The sequence below is a fragment of the Notolepis coatsorum genome (assembly GCF_963971535.1).
Source record: "Notolepis coatsorum genome assembly, chromosome: 7".
In the NCBI taxonomy this organism is placed as follows: Eukaryota; Metazoa; Chordata; class Actinopteri; order Aulopiformes; family Paralepididae; genus Notolepis; species Notolepis coatsorum.
In genome coordinates this window covers 74,189,085-74,215,323 of record NC_140171.1, presented here as the reverse complement: position 1 = coordinate 74,215,323, position 26,239 = coordinate 74,189,085, and the positions used below count along the sequence as shown (strand labels likewise).

The window sequence follows — 26,239 nt, the reverse complement described above, 5'->3', positions numbered from 1 at the left end:
CTACTCCGATTTATATAACTCATAAACGACCTTTGATCAAGACAAATTAGACACATATCTTAATCAAATTACTCTCCCTAAACTTACGGATGAAGACGCTAAACAGTTAGAAGTACCGATCACATTAGAAGAACTCAAGAAGGCCATATCCGGAATGAAAAACGGCAAAGCTCCGGGAATTGACGGTATCCCATCAGAAATGTACATTTCTTGCTGGGACATATTTGGACCCTTATTACTAAATATGATCTTATACTCAGTCAAAGAGGGAAGCTTCATTGAACACCAAAATACCGCACTCATTTCAGTTCTTCACAAAAAAGACAAAGACCCCACTGAGTGCGGTAGTTACCGTCCTTTAAGCCTCCTCGGAACCGATGTCAAACTGTACTCTAAGATATTAGCCATCAGATTGCAAAAGCATATGACGTCTTTAGTTCATACGGACCAAACAGGCTTCATAAAAGGTCGCCTGATCAATGATAACATAAGGCGAATACTGCACGTACTAGATACAGACAAAGAGGACATCACACCTAAGGCGATACTATCCCTGGATGCTATGAAAGCATTTGACAGGTTGGAATGGTCGTTTCTATGGGCAGTATTGGAAAGGATGGGGTTAGGAAAAGGTTTCATTGATATGATTAAAGTACTATACAAGGACCCATCGGCCATGATTACAACAGGCACAATCATCTCCAAAATCTTTCCGGTATCACGCTCTGCCAGACAGGGTTGCCCTCTTAGTCCCGGACTATTCAATTTATCATTAGAGCCTTTAGCACAATATATAAGACAATCCCAATCCATAGAACCAATCGTAATCAAGGGCACACAACAAAAAATTAGTTTATATGCGGACGACGTAATATTGTTCATGCAAAACCCCAACACCACATTGCCTCATCTGCTCAAGTTGATTGAGAACTTTGGTGATTTATCGGGATTTAAGATAAATTGGCCGAAGTCGGCTTTCCTTCCACTTAACACCCCTGCAAAAAAAGATATAACCCTCCCAGGTGCGATACCGATGGTAAAACATTTCAGATGCTTGGGAGTGGAAATATTCCCCACCATAAGACAAACGGTGAAGCACAATTACACAAAAATACAGAACAAAATCAAGGACGACCTGGACAGGTGGGCAAAACTTAAAAACTCAGTACAGGCAAGGGTATCAATAGTTAAGATGGATGTATTACCAAGAATCAATTTCTTCAGCTCAATGCTTCCGTTACCTCCTCCAGAGGGCTACTGGAAAAGATTACAAACCTCCACATACAAATTTATTTGGAATAACAAACCACCTCGCATAAAAAGATCCACCGCACAGAGAAGTAAAGCAGACGGTGGCATGGCAGTCCCAGATTTTTTACAATATTTTAATGCCTTCACATTAAGACCATTGAAGAAGATATGGTTTGACCCCGAGGCTTTGGTATCTTGGAGAAAATTAGAAGAAAACATAGTAGCCCCACAGAGATTGAAAGACATAGCATACACTAAACTTTCAATCAAGCATTGTGAGCGAGAATTTGGCCCAATAATAACCCATGCAATCAGGACATGGCGGGTAACACAAAGGAAATTTCCTAACAATCAAGTATGGCATAATCACACTCCCATATTCAATAACAATGCTCTCTTAATGGGAAAACGACCTATAAAATTCCCTGTATGGGAAGAAAGAGGCATACACTCATTAGGGGATATTTTTAATAACAAGGGCCTCTGTAGTTATGTCGAAATATGCATAAAGTTTAACCTCACCGAGTCCACATGGCTTTTTTACATACAGTTACGACTTTGTATGAGATCTCACGGTGTTCCATTACACATACCAATTGAACACCACAGATACCACAAATTTTTCTATGACAGAGATACATTGGGAGGTTTTGTATCAGGTTTTTATTATCAATTACTAACGTCCTCGTACGAAACCCTTCAACTAGACAATGTCTGGAGGAGGGATATACCAGACCTGGAAAATGACTTTGATTGGCAAGGAGCCTGGGCAAATGTCCGACTTACATCAAGGAACCCGGATCATCAACAAATCAATCTGAACTATATTCACAGGACATACTTGACTCCTATAAGGCTGTGCAAAATGGGGCTTATACAAGACTCCAAATGCTCCCAATGTACAAATGGGGATGAAGGAACATTTATGCACATGTATTGGGACTGCCCACCAGTTAAGGCATTCTGGGAAGATGTGTCCCAACAATTATCAATACTCGTATTTTGGAATATACCTGTACACCCCGCGGTATTGCTATTGAATGATGTTTTTGAGTTTGCAGTGAACCCACAACTAAAAAGATTGGTTTTATCGGGTATCACAGTAGCTAAAAAACTGATTGCATCACGTTGGTTTCAACCGGAAAAAATGTGCCGGAAAGTGTGGTTTCTTACATATCTTGATGTGATATATCAAGAAATATCAACAGCAAGAATTCTAGGGCTCAATGAATCCAAAATGTTAATGTGGTTAGAAGTGGTGGAGAGAATAAAAGCTAGCCTATAATGGTGATGTCTGGTTAGGAGTGAGGGATAATGGAGGTACTATCCAAGAGGGGGTCCGGGAGGGGGGGATTTGAGCTGGAGCATATGTGTGTAGGGTTTTAGAAAATAGGTATTCGGGGTATATTATATACTAACATTTATATAATTGTAACTTCGCTGGATATACACGGTATACGGTTAAAATGTTATTATTGACTATTTTTGTTTTATCCTGTTTCTGTACTTGCATATATTTTAACCACCTTTACTGAAAGTTTCATTATACATTGTGTGTTGAGTACTGACTTTTAATAAGTTTTGTTTTGCAATAATAAAAAAAATTAAAAAAAAAAAAAAAAGTTAGTTACATTGTTAATTTAGTTTGTATTTACTTTTCTAGTTTAAGTTAATTCAATTAAAGAAATTGTAACTACAATATTGTATACAATTACATTTAAAACATTGTTTGTTTTTTAACCATATCTGTTGACAATATAATTTCTTTATATATTGAAGGCTACATCCTGCTACCTTTTTCAGCTTCTCTATTTCAAGGCAATATTTACAAAAACTAAACTAAAACTAGTAATTTCCTACACAAACATGTTTCCTACTATTTATGCATAATAATCATCTGTTCTGTGCGCACGCAAGGGAACATGTATGCGCATCCGCACGCGCGGGAGCGCCCGTGCACGTGGCGTCATTTAAACAGCGTACAGGCACTTCTGATATTACGACTGCACCCCTGCTTGTAGGGCTGTCAACGAATATTCTATATTGAAATTAATAATCGATTTGTTAAATAAAAAATAAAAAAATAATTATATTAGATTGTGAAAGAAACATACAATACAACGGGGGGGGGTGGGCGGTTGTTAGTGGTTAACATACCGTTGTATTCGTTCTGTACACAGCTGTACTGAACCTTAGGTCCAGTACTGAAACGGTTCGGTACGGATACGTGTACCTTTACACCCCTAATACATGCTGATGCTGTGTGTGCTGTTGTTAATATCAAATGCTTTCTCTCAAAATCGTATGCTATCCATATCTGTGTGCTATGCAACTCAGTGTGCTCTGCAGCTATGGGATCAAGCCATTGGCAAAATGCACTGTACTATCTAGCCACCTCTGCTGAGAGGCTAGAGTGTGACAGGCAGGAACCCCACACTCCCCCGCTCCCTCCTTCTCAACCAATTGGGGGCTTTGATGCAAATGAGCTACACGATATGGTCCCTCCCCTTCGTTATGTGTATCTCGCTTCCCCTCTCTCTCTTCCTTTTTATCCTTCCCTCTGCTGCTTGGCTGGCCCGACAAGGCCTCTCTAAATTCTGGGTACCAGGCCTAGTCCATGGATCTCAGGGCTGTGATAGAGGGATTGGAATAGAGGAGAGAGAGAGGGATTTGACTGGGAAAAGCCACGGAGGTGTGGGATGGAAAGGCATCTGGAGGCTCTGGGCAGAAACCCTCATGTGAGTCAGTTAGCTTGTTCTCATTCTCCCCACCCTGCCCTTCTGTCTCACGTGTTCTCTGTCAGTCACTGTCTGTCTGTGTAAGTCTCTGTTTAATCCTGTCCATCTCCGCTCTCTCTCTCTCTCTCTCTCTCTCTCTCTCTCTCTCTCTCTCTCTCTCTCTCTCTCTCTCTCTCTCTCTCTGCTACTTTGCATGCCTCCCTAGTCCCTACCCCCATAGCTGGCTGCTGATGCTGTCTTGTGATGCTTGATTACGAATCTGGGGGGTTAGTGACGTGTGTGTTGGTTGGGTGTGTCGAGTGAGGTTTAGACTAAAACCACAGGATTTAATTTAGAATGGTTCATTCATTCATAGATTTGGCTCCATCACATGCTCTTGGAATATGAGGTACACTCATTTTCTATGGTCAGTCGTCACCCAGTGGGGTGGAGGTCTAGTCAGCCATTCAAGCAGGGGCTCCACTCACGTTTCAAAACACACAATACATGATACAAGATTTCTGGTTACCAAAAGACATTTTCCTTTCATGATTATGAAGTTTATGCACATCCATAAATGCCTCGTACTGGTGCTGGACTGAAAAGATGAATTGCATCTTGCCGTCAGAGTGGCTTGTGTGGATGTTCTGTCGCCTCTATCGACGTCAATCATTGCAACGCGGTCTGTGTGGCCCCGTCCACGTTGTATTCATATGTTTGAGGTGCTTGAGTCCTCAGATCATATGCGGACCCAGGCCACCCAGAGGCCGCAATTGCGCAATATCACGGCGTGGACCACAAAATAAGCACAATATACTTTCCATTCAGTCATGCCAGTCGTCATTCCTGTTTGTCAAGGTTCCATGTATGACGTGTCTAGAGGGATCTTTGTCCCTTAGAAAATGGATCTTACTGATCCCTTAGAAAACTGATCTGACTATCTACATCACCTGAATACTTGGGTCATCTAACAGAGAGGAGAAATATCCATGAGCCAACAAGGCTGTGTCCAGTCCACTCTACCAGACACACGTTGGCCAGTGCAACATACAAAACATTTAAACTGCAAATTAGATGATGGAGAGTCATTACATGTTTCGGCATCTTGACATACAATTGGAATGGGTCCCATTGCTCAGCGGATTACCTACAAAGCTACACCTGCCACATGCTTTGTTTAGGACCTATTGAGTATTGACTACCCTTTATGATGAGTTGGTTGATAAATAATTAGCACCAAAAAATTGCAGTCGGCATCCGGTAAACTCATCCGGTAAACTCATCTGGTAAACTCATCCGGTAATTGTATGACTTTGTGTGAGCAATGTCAACCAATAGGCTATATAATGTTTGTTTCCCGAGGCTTCTGCTATTGTATGTCTGGTGTTGATGCAGCCGTGGCCACATTGGTGGTGGGACAGTCAAGTTAGATCATGACATGTAATACCTTTACAGCACAAAGGAGTGAGATTATTTTTGTCATGGCTCCTCGGCCCTGCAGCAGCAGCATCAATACAAATGGGACAAAACAAAAGCAATGGCATAAAAATAGCAGCAAAAACTACGACAAAGCAGCTCTAGATTATACAGTAACCACAGTATGGCAAAGTGGCAGTATGATAATATAGCATTAGATTAATATGATGTCACAGTCTGGGTGTAGTGTGTACAAAGTAGCAGCAAAACAAAAAACAAAGCAATACATTAATACAGTAATCGCAGGCCGTATGCAGTGTGCACAGTAGCAGCAGAAACAATGATAAGGTAGCTCTGAGTTATAATAATGACTTTAAACTGTAATACAATGATCACAGTGTTATGACTCAGTGCAGTGAGTGAGTAGTGGGCAGGAGGTTATTTGTTCATGAGGCCTAAAAAAAATAATGGTTTGGTTCCGGTTGCCGACCGACCCTGCCAATTTAGGTGCGACCCAATTTATTTTATGAGTTTAAAAAAATAAATATTATTATTATTATTTTTTTTACAATAAAGTTTCATAAAAATCTTAGTCAAACCTTTAGTATTATGGATATTAAACATGCTGGCAGAGTACATGCATCCATGTTGTCGTGAACATTTTAATTAAATAAAGAAATTCCCTATCCATAGTCGCCGTGGGAAGAGATAAAATAAAAAAATTTAATAAATTCCCTACCTACTCATGGCCTTAACTGACAACCAACAGGAACCAAACAATATATTTTTTTATGCCTGAGCCTTACTGCCTGGGGAAAGAACTGTCCCGGAGCCTGCTGGTCCGGGCCTTGAGACTCCGGTACTGTTGACAGTATCCGCTGAAACGGTTTGTTGTATATGTCCTTCCTGTTGTACCTAAGACATTTCAAAAGTTCAATTACAGTGTATAGACATTTTAAACTATGGGCAATTCTGTATGGACTCACTCCTTTATCTGGTATAGCTACTGCTATACTATAGGGAGGTGTAGTGGTTACGTCATTGCCGTGCCGTTTTTTCCTGTTCCACCCTCTGTTCCACTTAATGTATTTCCCCATTGACCATTTCTAAATCGGCTCGTTTTAGATAAATAAAGCATTAACGTTGGCATGGTGTACCTCTGTGCGTATTCATCCACAATCTATAGCTCAACATGAAAATATTCGCAATTAATCCTAAAGGTAGCAAAATAACAACGTTTATGTTTTCGTTCGCTGGGAAACTACACTGCTATTCGGCGCTGCTGACTGACGTCACCACAGCATAGCCTGCCTGTAGTACTAGTCACAGACCTAGGATCAGATTTCCCTTACATTCCATAAGCTTAACAATTCGTACAATGGGAAAATAACTGACCCTGAATCTGTGGCTAGTATCTCTCTGGTAGTCATAAGTTATAACCATTAATCTCTAAAGCCAACCACCATTTTTAAAAGCAACAATCACGTTACCATATTTGTATTTATATTTTAAATCATATAACGTTATTTCGCTGCATATTAAATCACTGTAAATACTAATGTAAATCATTGTTTCGTTGTACATATTGTGTATAGTTATGTTATTGGTTTTTACATGACGTTAGTAGCTAGCTTGCTAGCCGGCATTCCCGAAACTCTAACATGCCCCGATTTAAAATGGTTCTCTCCTCTTTGTATACGTTTGTCCTCACAAACAAAGTATTCTGCCAGGGAACTTATGGACACGACAGTAGTAGTAGTTATAAGGTGTTTGAGCTTGTAACATTAACGTTACCGTACTTTTCGCACTATAAGCCGCACCTGACTATAAGCCGCAGCAGCTAAATTGAATGATGTGTACATAATAAGCCGCACTGGACTATAAGCCGCATGTGTTTTAATGTTTAATTACCATATGTAAGGAGTGGAGCCTGCAGCTTAATTTGACTCAACACGGGAAACCTCACCCGGCCCGGACACGGAAAGGATTGACAGATTGATTGCTCTTTCTCGATTCTGTGGGTGGTGGTGCATGGCCTCTTATATTGAGCTTTAAGTTCCCACCTCTACAGAGAATAACTCCCACCTCTACAGAGAATGACTCCCACCTCTACAGAGAATGACATTGGGACACAATACTGTCGGACAAATAACAAGAATTAACTCATTTACAAGTTGTATTAAGTTTAGCAAATAAGGATAAATAACATTTCAATGCAGTAAAAAAAGCAATATTTCGATTTTCGGGTTTTGTCCACATATAAGCCGCACCGTTATATAAGCCGCAGGGTCGAAAAATGGGGAAAAAAGCCGCGGCTTATAGTCCGAAAAGTACGGTAATTAGCTATCGTGGTAGCCTCTTTCGTGACTGTTAACGTTAGCTAGCTAGCTTGGTACTATCAGCTGCCCGTGACGGGGAAAAGCCTAACAGACCAATAGCGGCTGTGTACTGAACAACAGGCTGCCTACTCGTAAGTGTAGTTCTTTTTTTATGACATTAAAAACCTTATAAGTTATAACTACCTTTGTACTGGGACTGCCCACCAGTTAAGATATTTTGGAAAGAAGTGACCCAGCAATTATCAAATCTCTTGGATCTGGATATACCTGTACACCCCTCTGTATTACTGCTGAATGATGTCTTTGAACATGCAGTACCTCCACAGCTAAAGAGATTGGTTTTATCCGGTATCACAGTGGCTAAAAAGCTGATAGCATCACAATGGTTTCAACCGGAAAAAATGTGCCGGAAGGTCTGGACTCTTGCATATCTCGATGTGATTTATCAAGAAATATCTACAGCAAGAATTTTGGGTCTCAATGAATCCAAAATGACTATGTGGTTAGAAGTGGTGGAGAGAATAAAAGCTAGCATATAATGGTAGTGTCTGGTTAGGAACAAGTTATAATGGTTGGATTATCCAATGGGGGGTCCGGGAGGGGGGGGGGGTACGAGCTAGAGCATATGTGTGTAGGTTTTTAGATAACAGGTATTAGGGGTATATCCTGTATAAGACATTTGACTAAATGGTAATTTCATTGGATATGCACTGTAATTAATGCTTGTATATCTTATCGTGTGTTGTCATGTTTGTTTATATGTTTGTTTAAAAAAATTATAAAAAAGAAAAGAAAAACAACATTTGTTTCAACCAAAAATGCTTAAACAATCATGTTAGTGGTAGAAGGGAACTCATTTTGTGCAAAAATGGAAATCTTGCCAGTGTTCATGCGGCAGAATTGTTACAATAGCCGATAATCCATTTTCCCAATGATAAATCCCTATACGGGTGGAACAACCAGTGACGTCAGACTACACCTCCCTATTAGCATAATTGTTTACGACTTTGTATAGTTACACCCATAGTTGTAAGTATTGCTTCCAGTTTCATCTTACTTGCTAACGAAATTGGAATGTGCTTAGTACTATTTGCAGCCCTCCAGCTGCAGACTTCCAGGTTCCAGTTTCATCTTACTGAGTAAATTAGAATCATGTACTCCTTACCTTTGCAGACAATACATGGTACAAGATGTTCGAATTGCATGGGAAAGAAATGTCCAATTATGAAGATGGGGTACGAACCTCATAGTCCAATTTCTGGTTAACAAAATGCATTTACCTTTCCTAATTGTGAAGTATATATAATGCACATCCAGAAATGCCCCGTACAGGTGCTGTACTGAAAAGATTAATTGCATTTAGGCCATAGCTCTGAGAGCGTTTTAAGCCATGTGATGGAAACTTATTTTTAGATGAAACTAGGGCTAAACCTTTTGATCAGAATATTTCTGGTTGACATCGCCAGATCGGCTGGTAAAATTAATGCAATAATAAGTAGGCCTACTCTCCCTTCCCAAAGCTGTGTGCGCCGATGCCCCCTCATGCAAGGTACTTACTTGCAGACTGCTGAAGGGGTCTCTCCCCGGTTGTCGCTATGAACAATTTCCCCCCCTTGTATTAGAACAGACAGTGAGACTGTATGTGTAGAACACGGGTGGGCAGCTCCTCACACATTCCACTTAAAACTCTTTTATAGCAGTTTTGTTGGGTTACACAGTTCTCAGTTCTCACTGTATCCATTGTGCCATGCCAGTCGTCATTCCTGTACAGCTCGACCTGTATCCTCCTTACTGTCCTACACTTCTGGTATTACCAAGTAGGGGTGTAACAATGCATAGATGCATCGCAATGCATCGATCCCAAGGACTAATCAAATCGAATTGTTGTCAAATTTATATTGAATCGTTGCCTGAAGAATCGTAATCGAATATTTACACCCCTATTATTGACCTATAGTCCATTCATGCTGAGTGAATCAGTTCCCCCAGCCACATTTGTGTATTAAACTTTTTTGGGGGAATTAACTGATCGAAAATGTATCGTATCGAATCGTGGTCAAATTAAGAGATTTCATGATGCATTGAATCGTTGCCTGAAGAATCGTAATCGAATCGTTGTGGGGTCAAATATTTACACCTATTACCAAGGCATTTTTATTTTTATTTTTTTTAACAATATGTTTATTGTTATTTTATTTTATTTTTCGGTTTTACAGCATCAGTTCAACAGTTCAACAACCATACAAAAGGAAATGCTGCCAACTGCCCCCCCTCCCCGAGTTACAGAAAAATAGATACAAAATAACCCCCCCCCCCCCTGAAAGAGAAATTATAAATCAATATAAACAAAAACAAAAAAAACTCTAGGCCAGACCCTCCCTCCCCTCCCCCAGACTAGGACCTCAACAAATTATTTTTTTTATTTTTTTTTATTTATTTTTTTTAAACACATTTTGAGAATTTTGTAAACCCAGTTACACCCGTCTAACAGGTGCCCATACTTCTACACCAAACAAATAAATATCTAACATTACATCTTTTCTCTTCAAAGAGCAACTAATAACATTTACAGTATCATTCATTGCAATATATACCCATCAGAAAGACAAAAGGGAGCTTCAATAATAGCCTACATCGTCAACCTACTATGTAATCTGTTCTAAGTATTGCCTAAACCCAGCCCAGCATTTATCAAAGAGATGTGGTTTTTTCTTAAGATTGAACATTATTTTCTCTGATGCCATGTACGAAGAGATTTCACTAAGCCACATAGACATGGGGGGATTCAGCACTTTTCCACAGCATGGCAATACACTTGTTCCCTGCAATCATGGCCTACCAAGGCATTTTTGACACACCCAGTTCACACTGCATCCAAGGACACGTGTATGTTTTTTCACAATAGGCTACACAATATCCTCCTTTGTGATGGCTTTGTTAGCTACTTGCTGCATTGAAATTATTTATTTGTTAACATTTTCTTTGTAGCCTACATATTTCCTTATTGCTATTGGCTTAGAAAGTAGAAGGTTTATTTGTCACTCCTCGATACAGACAAAAGATCAGATAAAAACTTTGTAGACAGTACACTATACATTTTAAAAGTGGTATGTTCAATACATTGTGTGGGCTGAGCCTTGCATTCTGTAGTTTAGCCTCTTATGTTGGACTTAAGAACTCTTTGTACCAGGGCATCCTGGTTCCACTTTAGTAAGCTGAGACGTACCATGTACTGGATTCATATCCGGCTCATGACCCATCTGACACACACTGAGAGGGGGGTGGGGTACTGGCAGTGACTTGTAATCTACCCAGGTCCTGTATCTGCTAGGGGTCAGTCAGATCACCAGAGACCCCATGGTACGATATTATCCCAATACTAGTCATTTATTTCCTTTTTTCAACTGCAAATTATGTCCCCAAAGGAAAACTTTGTTAACATCTACAAGACAAAAAATATATGCATCATCTGTTTTATCTAATAGGATAATTGTATCAGTCTGTTCACCTCATTCCAATCATTCTAGTTCCAGTAAAATGGGATTGTCAAGCAATAAAAAAAAAAAAAAAAAAAAAAAAAAAAAACTATATATTGCTGTATTTGACCCCTCCCACCCGTAGTATCTGCTCTATGGGCTTTTGAGTTTACAGATGACACAGGACAGTCTAATTAAATGTAGCTTCTGACGTGGTAGATTCACATCGAATAACATCACCCAAGTGACAGGATACTAGTTTCATGTGAACGGGGCTTTTTCTTGGTATTTTTGCCTCCTCCTATTTGTTGCATAATGCCCAGAGCCAGAGGATCAAGGTACACATCTTGGTCAGGCATTTGACAGAGCCTCTTTGTTAAAGTACATCCTTGTTGTCAGTACAGTCTGTTCTGGAATGGAGATGGAACCCATCTGTGTGTAGAGCCATGGCCACACCAGGCCAATATTGACACTGCGTCTTGATCAACATCGTAGGAACAACGGGGGTGGTTTGATTTGAAACCATGCCAGAGTGTCAGGAGGCAGGAATCTAGTGTTTGTTTTACTACCAGTCACACTCACAGGAGAGGTGTGGACTTGAGTCATATGACTTGGACTCAAGTCAGACTCGAGTCCAGACACCAATGACTTGTGACTTCACTCAGAGCCTTGAGCCTATAATTTCCCCTGGTTACAGTTCCACTTTGGACCAACAGCCGCCAATCATGTTGCACGTGCAGAGAAGGAAGTTGTGTGTCAGTACAGAATCATCTAAATTTAATATACTAACTACTACTCCGTTGGCTTTGACATTTTGAAATGGCATTACGTTAGTAAATAATGCTGCTGCATTAGGACTTATTTAGGACTGAGTGTAAAGATTTGGGACTTGACTCAGCACTTGAGTCAGGACTTGAGACTTACTTGGGACTTGCAAAACAATGACAACAACCTCTGCTAGCAGGTGGATCCAAAGTTAAGGTCCACTAGCTTTCCATGTCATGATAGATGCAGGCAGATACACAGCAGGGGCAGATTGGTCACAACTGTCAAGGAGTAGCCTCAGCATTGTTGATTCAGGCATACAGGAAGTTCTTGCCGGGAACCATTTGAGTAGTAATAGGTTTTTGACACATTGTTGTCAGTAGCTGGGAGTAGAGCTGCCGCGATAACCGCATTACCGCGGTATCGCTGTTGCATCACGCTCACCGCAGAGTTAGGCTGAATACCGCGTCACTGCTGTTTTTTATCATAATAATAAAGTTGGCTTGCGGCTCTGCAGATATACCCTACTCGGTTCCAAGCGACCCTATTGGGTAGAAGTGGTACCAGAAAAGTCATGTGAAACATTGCAGACCACTGACTGGTCAGAAGAGAGACGCGTCACACTTTGTAGCCTCGCTCTGAACAATAACAGAACGCCGGCGCCGCCATCTTTACTGCCTCGCTAAGGATGCATTTCATTCAGGATTTGTTTGCGTCTTTGCGACAGAACCAAGTGCAATAAACAAAAAATAATGGATTCACTGTGTATTCTGCCTTATTTATTGATGAAACAAAACCGACATCAACCCAATTTACCACCGAGCGGAGAGTTTAGTGTCACAACAAGATCGCTGATGTGTTAAGTTTGTTGTTGTTATTAGCCTAATATACTACCGTCAGCCGATATACACGAGAGGTAACGTTAAACCCGGGTTTGCTTGGTAGAATACACAATGAGAGGTAACGTTAGCTTTGGCAGAATAGACGCAACGAGAGTCTGGTTAATGTTGTTATTGATTGATTGAAACTGTGTTAAACTCTGGCTTGCTGCAAGCCCTCGGACATCTATGCCCACGGAGCTTTCAGTGTACACAAGCGAGCGGCCCCGCCTGCATACATGGAGACAAACGGAGTAGTACCTGGCTGCAGTGGAAAAGGAACGAAGTACCTGGGCCCTCATTCATCAACGTCTTCTACGCACAGATCTGTGCTTACCCTGTGCGTACGATCATTTCTAAGCAAAGAGTGGGATTCATCAATTTCGATTTGAACTTGACTTCGTGCGTACATCTACGCACAGGTCAGACCTGGCGTACCTAGCTCCCAGTGGTAGAAGATCGTTACTACGCATAAGCACTCCTCAGTCCTGCATTAGTTCCAAGGCGGAAATAAGCTTCCGTGCATTAGTGTTCAACTTCTGTATGACCCGTAATTCATTATAGTTCATTGCAAAATAGCGACAGTAGTGTAATTATAACGGGCTCACACGCGAACAAGAGGTTGGCCTGCTTGTTTGGCACGGGGGGGCAGACGCAAAACACCAACCTCCAAACGCGATTAGATATTGTTTCAAATAAAAAGCAAATTATTATGTGTGTCATGTTTCCAAATAAGATTGGTCACGAAATGCTTTCTACTTCAATTTGTTGGTTAGAATAGATGACCTCCGTTGAAACTTCACTGAGACTAACAGTCTATTTGTGAGCTCCCGCACAGATGTGATGATAATAATGATAATAATAATAATAGCTTCATTTTATATAGCGCCTTTCAAGAGACCCAAGGTCGCTTTACATAGATAGGGGGGGGGAATAACAAAGTAACAAACATAGTGGACAGACACACAACATATATATATGATGATGGAATTCATTCAAGATCCTCTCCACCCTCGGGTACGTCTTTGCCACCGCGGCACGGTCCATCGTGATATTGGAGATGGATCGACCAATAGACTGTTACTGTAGCTGTCAAAGCTCCATCACAAATGCAGTTATGTGAATAGAAAGGGATTCCACTCAGTCAATGTTGCGATGCGCATTTGCCTGATACATGTTATTGCTGGATGCCGGGAGGAAGGCGATGCTGAATGTTTTCAATTCATTAAATAAAACGGATACTTTTTGCAAGGGTTTACTGACTGTCATACAAATGATCAACCAACTACATACTGTAACTTTTCAGTGCACGTTCTTATTTACATTGTGACAACAGCCTTTGTGAGTTCCCGCAGTGACCCGCACACAGACATGATGGAATTCAAGTTCATGTATTGAAAGGCAGGCTATCATACATGCAGTGAGATTCATTGTTCTTGTATATGCTCTCGTATTATATTGTTTATGTAGGCTACCCAATACTGACATCAAAATAGATTGTAGTATGCCTCTAGAAATCATATGCAGCAGGTAGAAGATTGACGGGAGATCCATCGCGATTTGGAATCAAATTGAGGAGAACTTTAATCCCTGGGGTATTAATCAAACAACACGGGAAAAGGCAGTCATATTCCAGCGCGGTCTTTATTAGCCGACAACAAAATAGATGCATCTAAAAATCATATAGCCAATCGAACACAACTAATAAAGGCATTCATATTACAGCACGGTTATAATGACACACAACCAACGCCAAACAGTGGTCAACGAACGGTCTTTATTAGTATTTTGAGCTGTCCAGGCAGAATTGCAGCAATGGTCTTAGGGAGCCGTTGATATCTGACATCACCGTTTACGAGTCCGCCTTTTATTTATCCCACAATACGCGATAGTGTCTTCTTGGTTCGACAGCAGTGAACAATCTTCGTGGAGTTTCTCAGGGTTCCGCTCGGGTCCGTCCATTATTTCACATCCCATGGGGGGTGTTTCCTCATTTTCATGACCATATATGGATAATCATGCACGAGCATTGACGGTAGAACAAAGTGGTATTCATCAACACGGAGGACCATAGAGCCTGCGTACGCACGTGTGATGAATGCCGACTTCCCTGTGCGTACGCTAGTTCTACATTCCGTGCTTACGTGTGGAAGTAGGTCAAGTTCTACGTCCACGTTGATGAATGAGGGCCCTGGTGCCTAAAGCGGGTCGAGTCGAGTAGGTACTATGCAGTGGAAAAGCGCCATTTGACTAGAGACAGGCTATAAGAGTAGACTACTAAAAAAAAAAAAAAATGCATTCAAACTTTTTTTATTTTTTGTGTGCACTGTGCGGTAATAACCGCGGCGGTAGGAAATATTTCGCAAATTCGTGCGGTAAGGAAAATATCAATACCGCGGCAGCTCTAGCTGGGAGTGCATTACCCTAGCCACAACAGCACAATACAATTTCCCTAGGCATAAAAAAAAATATTGTTTGGTTCCTGTAGGCCATTGTTATTTTATTTTATTTATTTATTTATTTATTTTATTTATTTATTTATTTATTTATTTATTTTATTTTATTTTATTTTATTTTATTTTATTTATTTATTTATTTTATTTTTTATTTATTTTTTATTTTATATCTTCCCACAGCGACTATGGATATGGAATTTCTTTATTTAATTAAAATGTTCACGACAACATGGATGCATGTACTCTGCCAGCATGTTTAATATCCATAATACTAAAGGTTTGACTAAGATTCTTATGAAACTTTATTGTAAAAAAATAATTATAATTTAATATATTTTTTTAAATAAAAAAAAATATATTTAAACTCATAAAATAAATTGGGTCGCACCTAAATCGGCAGGGTTGGTCGGCTACCGGAACCAAACCATTATTTTTGTTAGGCCCTATGTACTTATAAGTTTGCTCATATTTGTTCAAACTAGGAACATGCAATCACACGCCAAACACACTTACATGGTAAGAAAGACGAACAAGGCAACTCTTTTATAGCTCCATCTGTAATTAAAATGTTCACTTAGGCTTAGGGCTGTCTTAAATACTTTGAAGCTTCGAAGCTTCGTTCGATGGCACAAGCTTCGAACATAAAAAAAAAAGATCGAAGTAAAAGAAAATATATATTTTTTTTTTGTCTCAAATCTTGCGCCTCCATTCCAATGAAACGAAAGTAAGCGGCGCCTCGACTCCACCGCTCTACAACAAGCACGTAGAGATTATCTGTGTTGAAAACAACAAGGACATGTGCAGCAGACATGTCGACGAAGAAGTCATCAGACGTGTGGTTACACTTTAAAATATGCAAATACAATGCCCAAAAAGCCGAGTGCCAGATATGCCAGAAGAAAATGGCATATCACAACTCTACAACAACTTTGTCAAATCACCTAAAAAACGTAAGTATCGTTGTACACGACGGCGACGCCACACAAAACATTAATAAGGCTATGCCTATGCTGCTATGACTAATGTGTTACCAAGTTTGCTAATTTAATTGTAATCATCTGCTTTTGTAGGTGCATTGTCTGATATAATTATAAATTAAATATAATATAATTAGGGCTGACCTTCGAAGCTTTTTTTGGCAATCGAAGCTTCGGGGCCGAGCTTCGATTTAAATTCGAAGCTTCGATTTTCTTTTCTTTTTTAATATTAATTTCTTTTTAATTTTTTTTTCTTATGTTGTGGGACTTGTACAGCACTTTGGTAAACTTTGTTGTTTTTAAATGTGCTCTATAAATAAAGTGGATTGGATTAATGAATTAAGTAGCCCCTTTCGTGACTGTGACGCAGCCAACACGGCTGTGATTTAATTCAAGGTGGATCGCTGTTGTCCTTTGAACAACTTCAGATTTCATGGGAACTACCAATCCCCCAAATCAAGAATGTTTAAGATGAATGAAGTAAGATTTTGATTATTTGAAATATGGCCTGTGTAGACTAAACTATGCACAGAATTATGTCAGTCTACAACATAGGTGTCAAACTCATGGCCCGCCACGTCATTTGATGTGGCCCCCCAAGAGCTATACATTTTTTTTTTAACATTAATCTTGGGTTAAAAAATAGCGGCATTAAAATAATTGTGGGTTAATGCGTTAATAAAGCTTTAACTTTGACAGCCTTAGTTATTACACATTCTTACACATACATGTATGTTGAACATCTGAGGTATTGATGAAGTAACAAAGGAAAAAAGCCAAAAGCACTTACTCCTCAGACATTCTTTGACAATTTTACAGCCCAAAATACAAAAAAGATCCAGGCGGAATAGGTAAAGGGTTGAAGAAATATTGTCTGAACTGTCGGATGCAAACTGGCTGTGTGACATAACCGAGCATCTCGCTCAATTGAATAAGAAGCTGTAGGGACGCAAACAAGTCCCACCCAAAACTTGACCAATATAGTTGTGAACTGAGACAACCCTTATTTTGTTATTTTTTAGTACAGTTACAGTTGTGTGTTCATGCAGACACATAAAAGCAATTTCATTACGAATTGAAAATGGTGGACCCTAATGTAAACAAGTCGAAAGTCTTTCTCTGGTCTGCATCCCCTTAACAATTGTGTGTATTGAGCTGTACTGTACTGTAGACTGTACCCATTCTGCAATCTGTTAATTAAAGTTAATTAAACTATCTTCCATTAGTTGGATGTATGGCCTCTGCAAGGTTGTGTGCAGCCATTTGTTTTTGTAACATCTGCTACATCTGTCCCACGTGTTCTTTGCAGCTCAGTTGTTAGTTCTGCCCCTCTTGACTGTGACAAAAAGGTTTTGAACAAACTTAATGTCATAGCTTGTAATTGATGATCTTCTTCTTTGTTATTTACTTGAATGGTTTGATCATTGATTAATGGAGTAATATGGGGTTCTGATAAACTAAAATTATTTGTTAAAATAACATAAGCTAACATATATTTTTACATCTATGCAAATGCATATGCAATATCATGTATAACTTGAATAAGTAATAAATACAGAAACAACATGTTTAACAATATGTAAATGAGTAGCTACATTTATTTTACATTACATTAACATTTATACGGTCTTTGGCCCTTTGAGGGCAACCATAATGCTGATGTGGCCCTCTGTGAAAATGAGTTTGACACCCCTGGTCTACAAGGTCCGGATTCTACATGGTCCGGCAATGTAGACCTTGTAGACTCCACTACAGACCAATTATCAGTGAATGTTCATGCATTTTTAAGAAGGGCTACTTCCACAAAAAAACAAAGAACTCACCAAAACATAGCACATTACCGTAGCACATTATCTAAATGTTCTATTTCATATATGGAGATTCATATTTATTTATGTATTGCATGCATTTCTACATTTTATTTCCTATTTTGTTTATTCATCCCTAGTGATGCACCGATGTGAAAATTGTGGCCGATACCGATAACCGATATTAATTTTAATATTTCTGTTCTGGCCGATACCGATATTTACCGATGTCGATATCTCTGTATAGAAAACATTTTTTTTTTTACGTTTGTAACTTATTTTCAAAAATGACTGATATTTTGAAACAATTTAAGGCCAAAACATGTAAAAAGAAAAAATATATATATATATATATTTTTTTTTAATATCGGCCCTATCTTGATATCGGACCGATACCGATGTGTAAAAAAACGGCCATATCGGCCGATATTATATCGGCGGCCGATATATCGTGCATCACTATTCATCCCAGTATCTTTCTTTCTTATGTGTGGAATTCTACAAGGCATTTACATTTACATTTAGTCATTTAGCTGATGCTTTTATCCAAAGCGACTTACAAGTTCTGTACGACAGGTCATCAGGAAGGATACAACTCTTATCAGCTGAGTAACAATATTAATCAAAGTGTTGCGTGTTACAGTGTAGGTTAGTTTATTAGGACAAGTGCATGACAGTAAGGTTAGTTAGGGTTAGATTTTTTAATTTTTTTTTAATTTCAGATAATGGTTGAAGAAGTGCGTCTTTAGTCGACGGCGAAAGATTGTACGGGATTCGGCTGTCCTAACTGGGGTGGGTAGTTCATTCCACCATTGTGGGGCAAGGACTGAGAATAGGCGTGTAGGTGGTGTATATGTGTTTGAGGATGATATCCTTCAAACAGGCAATAGTGATGATATAATTTGGGCAGTGCTGAGCTGGGTTACTTTCCTCCAGTGTATTTGTCCCCCGGCCCCACCCAATGGCCACACACACACGCACACGCACCCAACAAGTATAAAAAAATGTTTTGAATATTTTTTTGAATTTTTTTTTTTTTTTTTTTTAATGTTCGAAGCTTGTGCCATCGAACGAAGCTTCGAAGTATTTAAGACAGCCCTAAATATAATTGTTTGCTTGATAGACGAAGGTTGCAACATAATTATGTAATATCATGTCGTTGGCTGTGAGAGCAGCCCCACTGCACCCAGGCAGCACAGCCGAGTGAAACCTTGTTGGCTGCGTCAGTCACGAAAGGGGCTACTTAATTAATTAATCCAATCCACTTTATTTATAGAGCACATTTAAAAACAAAGTTTACCAACGTGCTGTACAAGTCCCACAACATACGGTAAGATAAAAAAATACATATATAATATATATATATATATATATATATATATATATTATAATTAATATATATTTATTTTTCTTTCGACGCTTCGAATTAAAATCGAAGCTCGGCCCTGAAGCTTCGATTGCCAAAAAAAGCTTAGGTCAGCCCTACTTAGGCTATCATCTCATATAATAGTACATTGATCAAGTAGTGTGATTGCATATTGTGAATTTGAGCAAATATGAGCAACGTCTTAGTACATACTGTTGGGAAATTATATGACATTTTCTGCTTCCCAGATATGTGCAAGCAAGCCGGGATCCTGTTAACTAACAAGGACACACTGTCACAGATGCAAAGCGTTCCCACATAGAGTGAACTGGTCTCACACAAAAGTGCCATGCTTGCGAGCCACCACTAGGGATTGATTGAAAATGTTATGTAACTTGGCAACAAGGAGAGCTGCTATTGGTCGAGCGCAAGATACGTGACCGAACTCGCACCAATTGCGTCAGATAAAACTCTGTGTTGACCAAATATCCGTTTCGCAAGGAAAGATCTAGTCCCGACTTTACTAAAATGATTGCACAAAATGGGCTATTTTGTCAATGGAGAACTTTTTGTTCCTAAATCTACACCAATCGAACTTTCACCCAGAGTGAAAATTGTGTAATTCGCAGAGGTGGGAACGGGATGAAACGATACAGCCTTCACCATACGGCCTATATGGCTGTTTACCGTTGGCTACGGCGGTCTTTTCATGTATGCACGAGGAGACATAATAATGATAATCTAGCATTGATTTCAGGATGATTAGATAATCAGCCGAAAAATTTCAACGTGATTACTGGATTACAGTAAAATGCCTTTTTCTCGTCTTTTTTCCTGGAATTACTGAAAAGCACCCAAACCATACTCTATTCAAAACGGTATAAAACGGAAATGTACGGATGAAAAAACAATCTGTCTCGGGCATGTTGACTGGAAGCAACTCACTGAGACTCACTGAGACTCGACTGCGTTATTAGACCCATAGATATAATATAAGATATATTTTAAGCACTCGCAAATGTCCCAGTCTAAAACTATATCCATTGAATAAAGACCTGGCGATGAAGGGGGATCAGCGCCCCCTGCTGCTGGCGTTCAATGTGTTAATGGTATAATATAAATATTATCATTATTATACAAATGATTATTTGTCACATATAAGGTACATTACACTGAAATGCTTGGTTCTGTATGAGCCCCCTAAGATTGTGCTTCATACAGTAAAATTTTTTTAAAGAATAAAGACACTACAAAATATACAACCTGACCGCAACAGTGCAAAGAGTCTGTCTGGACCAGGCTGTTTATTTGTGAATTTAACCAATATGTCGCCAGACCAAGCTGCGCTTCTGTAAAATAATTATATAAATTATAACATCATTAAACCTCTGTACGTCCCCAAACACCTTGATTCTGTGCAAGAAGTAAGAGTCGCTGTTGGATCTTAGTGCATACAGAATTCACATGGACATTGCATGGAGTGATGGAGTATTTTATAAAAGAAATAAGCAAATGTTACCACATTTTCACATAATTCCCCTAGCAATTGGTCACCAGGGGGAGAATCTGCCCTCTCTTATAGTATCTCTGAATGAACTGTCTTTGCCTCTAATGAGCTTTGAGAAACCTTTCTGATGTAGTCCGTGATCATTTTCCTAGCCTGTTTAATTATAACCTTGTCAAAGATTATTTGGAGACCGGAATGCTCCCTCACCCCCATCACCTTCTCTGCTGTTTCTAGTTTCAAGTTTTGTTTTGTTTTATTTGTCACATATAAGGTACATTACACTGAAATGCTTGGTTCTGTATGAGCCCCCTAAGATTGTGCTTCATACAGTAAAAAAAATTAAAAGAATAAAGACACTACAAAATATACAACCTGACCGCAACAGTGCAAAGAGTCTGTCTGGACCAGGCTGTTTTTTTGTGAATTTAACCAATATGTCGCCAGACCAAGCTGCGCTTCTGTAAAATAATTATATAAATTATAACATCATTAAACCTCTGTACGTCCCCAAACACCTTGATTCTGTGCAAGAATACAGAATTCACATGGACATTGCATGGAGTGATGGAGTATTTTATAAAAGAAATAAGCAAATATTACCACATTTTCACAGAATTCCCCTAGCAATTGGTCACCAGATTATCTCTGAATGAACTGTCTTTGCCTCTAATGAGCTTTGAGAAACCTTTCTGATGTAGCGGTGTATACTGCGTTGTGTTGTGTTGCCCAAAGATGACAGACCCAAGGAAGAATCTGGACATAGATTTATTCTGACGTAAAAACAAAAAGAACACCCTCCACGTTCAACGTGTGCCCAACACACCAGCTCCTCTTCCCAATGGGATTACCTCAAAAGGGCTACAGATAGCTGTCATACATAACTTTTTAGGCTATAGTAATCAACACATATTAACAAAATATGACGACTGTGTTAGAAAGCTTAGCTTTGTATTGTGTGTATCTGTGTTTTCATGTATCAACATCGGCACAATAGGAGAAAACATGTGAGTATATTATGAGCTGTGTTTGCTTGTTTTAGTGACTGTACTCTGTGGTATACAATCTTTTTTTTTTCAACTTTGACCAGTCAGCTGGTTTCTTTTAGCGTTTATCGCTTTTTCTGGTCAAGTATGACCGACAGAGACAGGTTGAATGGGGTATAGATCGGGGGAGACACTCTGAGAAAATACGGCGAGTCCGGGAGTCGAACTCGTGTACCCCAGATCCGTGACACGCACGGTTGTCCCCGACGCCGAAATAGCGTTTCGAGGTACGCGGTGAGCTACTGGAGCTCCCCGTGGTATACAATCTTAACTCAGTCTCTCTCCCTCTTTCCCCATCTCTCTCCCTCTCTCTGTCTCTCTGTCTCTCTAGATATTGTACTACCTGCAAATGCAGAGGAGCAGAGAGAGGATGGAGAGAGGCATGAAGGAAGAGCAAGAACAGGTGTGTGTGTGTAAGATTCAAGCCATGCATGTAACATTCAAGATTCAATTACTTAATTTGTCCCTAGGGAAATGGAGATAAAGGCTGCCACATAAAAAAGAACATACCATTGTAGTGCAGTAAGAGACATAAAGTGCGTAACACAGATAAATGCAGACATAAAGTGCGTAACACAGATAAATGCAGACACAGACCCTCATTTCACACCCTCCTTATGTCCTGAGTTTAGGAGATTCACTGATAGAGGGATGAAAGAGTCTTTATACCTATTCAAGTGTCTTTTCCTGTATTTAATTCGAACCCTGTACCATCTACCCGATGAGAGCAGTTTGTATTCTGAAGACAGGACATGGGAGGGGTCAGTGATCATTTTCCTAGCCTGTTTAATTATAACCTTGTCAAAGATTATTTGGAGACCGGGATGCTCCCTCACCCCATCACCTTCTCTGCTGTTTCTAGTTTCAAGTTTTGTTTTGTTTTATTTGTCACATATAAGGTACATTACACTGACATGCTTGGTTCTGTATGAGCCCCCTAAGATTGTGCTTCATACAGTAAAAAAATTTAAAAGAATAAAGACACTACAAAATATACAACCTGACCGCAACAGTGCAAAGAGTCTGTCTGGACCAGGCTGTTTATTTGTGAATTTAACCAATATGTCGCCAGACCAAGCTGCGCTTCTGTAAAATAATTATATAAATTATAACATCATTAAACCTCTGTACGTCCCCAAACACCTTGATTCTGTGCAAGAAGTAAGAGTTGCTGTTGGATCTTAGTGCATACAGAATTCACATGGACATTGCAAGACAAATTACAGTCATTGTGTACACCCAATAATCTGTAAGAATGAACCTGGGTAATATCCATAAAAGTATTATGGATCAGTAGTGGAGAATGAACAACGAGATGTCCTTGATGGGGGAAATTAATTTCTGTTTTCTTAGTGTTTACAATGATGAGATGATGGTCATCACACCATTGTAAAACATTTTAACCTCCAAACTTATTGTCAGAAAACGTAAACCTGTTTAGAAACGAATACCTGCGTTAATGACTTCAGACTCAGATCACGTTCGGTTCACTCAGAGATGCTGGGTCCTGTTGGTCAAAAGTTAGTGACACTGTCTGATGATGTATGGGTTGACAGACATCTACCTGAGCTTGCTGGGAAGGATGTGTGGCTGCAGGGTGATGAAGCAGAGCTGAAGCCTATAGGCAGCAGTCTGGTGTAGACCTCTGGGTTTTCAAGGTGCAAATAAATTGCATTATGGTTAGGATTGCACCATCTGTGCGACGGTTGTCTTTATAGGCAAACTGGTAAGAATCTAGCTCTCCATATATGTTTGACTTCAGCTTTCACACCATTCACTTTGCCACTTTTCAACTTTTGTGCGTGCATGTGTGATTATTTTGGTGTTGCAAATGTGTATGTTCTTCTGTGAATGCCTACAGTATGTACATGAATGTGTCTTATGTGTGTGTGCTCTCGTGTTTCTGTTATGATTACCATCAGGTGATGCAATCCAAGAGGAAGCTGCGGGTGTGTGTGGCCACCTGCAACAGAGCAGACTACTCCAAACTGGCGCCCATCATGTTTGGGATCAAATCCCACTCAGATGAGTTTGAACTGGAAGTGGTGGTCCTGGGTTCGCATCTCATCGACGACTACGGGTAAATTCAAACTGCCAGCGTAAATGAAAGGTGATGGCTTTAAATAAAGATTACCACTAGTTGATGAAACTATAGCTATAGCGCACAGTAGGATAAAAGGTAGGGATGCACCGAATGGGAAATTCTTGGCCGAAACTGATACCGAAAACCGAAAGCCGAAAGGCCGAAAATGATTCATAGAATAGATTTTTTTTTTACCAATGTTGTGGAACATTATGATTATGGAAAAATATATGATTATGGCAAAACTTAACTTAAATAATAAATAATCACTATTATGGGTCCATAAAACATTTATTCAGCACTTCTGAATGCATAGTACATTAATTCCATCTTTTCTCTGGCTGCGCAGCGGACATCTGTGCTCTACTGAGCGCACCTTTCTAGTCCCCAGCTGAATGTGCTCGCTTGACTCGGCACAGTAGATGCGCGACAGACAGACAGCTGGGCTGTGTTAACATTACAATGTACAGTCGCGCGAAATAACGCTATGAATGCCCGAAATAACATAGCATTACAAAGTACAGTTGACAGCTGGGCTGTGTTAACGTTATAATGTACAGTCGCGCGAAATAACGTTATGAATGCCCGAAATAACATAGCATTACAAAGTACAGTTGACAGCTGGGCTGTATTAACGTTACAATGTACAGTCGCGCGAAATAATGTTATGAATGCCCGAAATAACATAACGTCACAAAGTACAGATCCAGCTCAGTATGATGTCATAATCAAACATTCTAGAACATTTGTGTATCTATTCAACAATTCTCTCACAGCTGAGAGGACAGCGGGGACGAGGGAGAGTAACTACATAACATAGGCAGAAACACAATCCCCCCCCTCTCGCTCTGAATAATATGCATATTAGATCACTCAGTGATTAACCGCGGCATATAGTAAATAAGGATATAAAGCATGTTAAAGACGCATTTATTGGATGCGTTGCGCGCAGTTTACATAGAAACAGCTCGACTCCCGACAGCGCAACATCATCACAACAACACGCGAGGTTGTTAGGTTGTGTCTGTTTCGGTGACATATTTTCGGTGAAAAAACTCTTTCGGCTGAAAGCCGAAAGGCCATTTTCGGCCGAAAACTTTCTGTGCCGAAATTTCGGTGCATCCCTAATAAAAGGGGTTCCCGAAGTTAGTTTTGTGATGATTGAGGGCCAATTTAGGGACCCAACAATGTTTGAGGGCCGAAAAATGGAACACACAAGAATTCCACATTTCTAGCTAACGTACCGTAATGTACGTAACGTAATGAAGACTAGGGATGGGTACAGAATCCGGCACTTTTAAGGGTATTGACCGAATCACGTTGGACGTCGGTACTACAGAGTACCGATTCACGTGAGATCGACCGGTGCCACATTTCGGTAATACAAATCTTTGTAAAAAAAAATTAAGTCCCATGACGTCAACGTTTCGTTTACCCCAAAACGAAACCTATGAAGTGTGCCGCATGTTCACGTCAACGTTCACGTGCACAATACAGCTTACCTAGGATTTGACTTGATTCAACAACAACAAAGCAGTCGGGGCAATGGCAAGCTGAAAACGGTCTCAAGTGTGGTTACACTTTACAAAGGTAGATGCAGACAACGCTCACTGCAATATTATATATTATATATATTAACATTGTTCTAAATAAATGATAATAAATCATTTGAAGTTTGGAATTTTTTTTTTATAACCGAGGTTGATTAAACTTTTAGAGACTACAGTACAGGAAAAAGGTACTGTTGGGTACCGGTATCGATTCACAGGTACCGGTATCGGTTCAAATGTGAACGGTACCCAACCCTAATGAAGATGTAATTTGTCTCGCAAGTAGGCATATGCAACCAGTAGCATAGCAAGTGTTCAACAAGCTATCAATCATAACTTGACAGCCTAGCCCAGGGAAAGGGGTGCAGTTTTACCCTTCTTAAAAGCAAAGTACTATGTGATGTTGTAGGTTGGTTTAAAATAGGGCTGGGCGATATGGAAAAAAATCATATTGCGATAACAATATGATAATGTTATTATATTTCTCGATATCGATAATTATCGAATTGTTATAAGTATTAAAAAAAAGAAAAGGAAAAAAAACGTTTTTTTTCTTCTTTTTTTAACAACAGATGTATGTTTATTTTGCAGCAATTCTTTGTCATTG

General features: G+C 39.6%; 1 protein-coding gene across 2 annotated transcripts in view; it reads left to right on the top strand.

Moving 5' to 3' along the window:
* The window catches only part of gne (glucosamine (UDP-N-acetyl)-2-epimerase/N-acetylmannosamine kinase), a 102,709-nt gene that overhangs the window by 13,236 nt on the left and 63,234 nt on the right, over positions 1-26,239 (top strand). Inside the window, exons 1-3 of one of the 2 annotated variants that reach the window (XM_084318739.1) lie at positions 3,850-3,989; positions 22,331-22,402; positions 23,922-24,079. In XM_084318739.1, the coding sequence (XP_084174865.1) occupies positions 3,951-3,989; positions 22,331-22,402; positions 23,922-24,079 (269 nt within the window). In that variant the 5' untranslated portion in view covers positions 3,850-3,950. Of the gene's footprint in view, positions 1-3,849; positions 3,990-22,330; positions 22,403-23,921; positions 24,080-26,239 lie in introns of those variants that run through there. The other variant, XM_084318740.1, reaches the window with a different exon arrangement.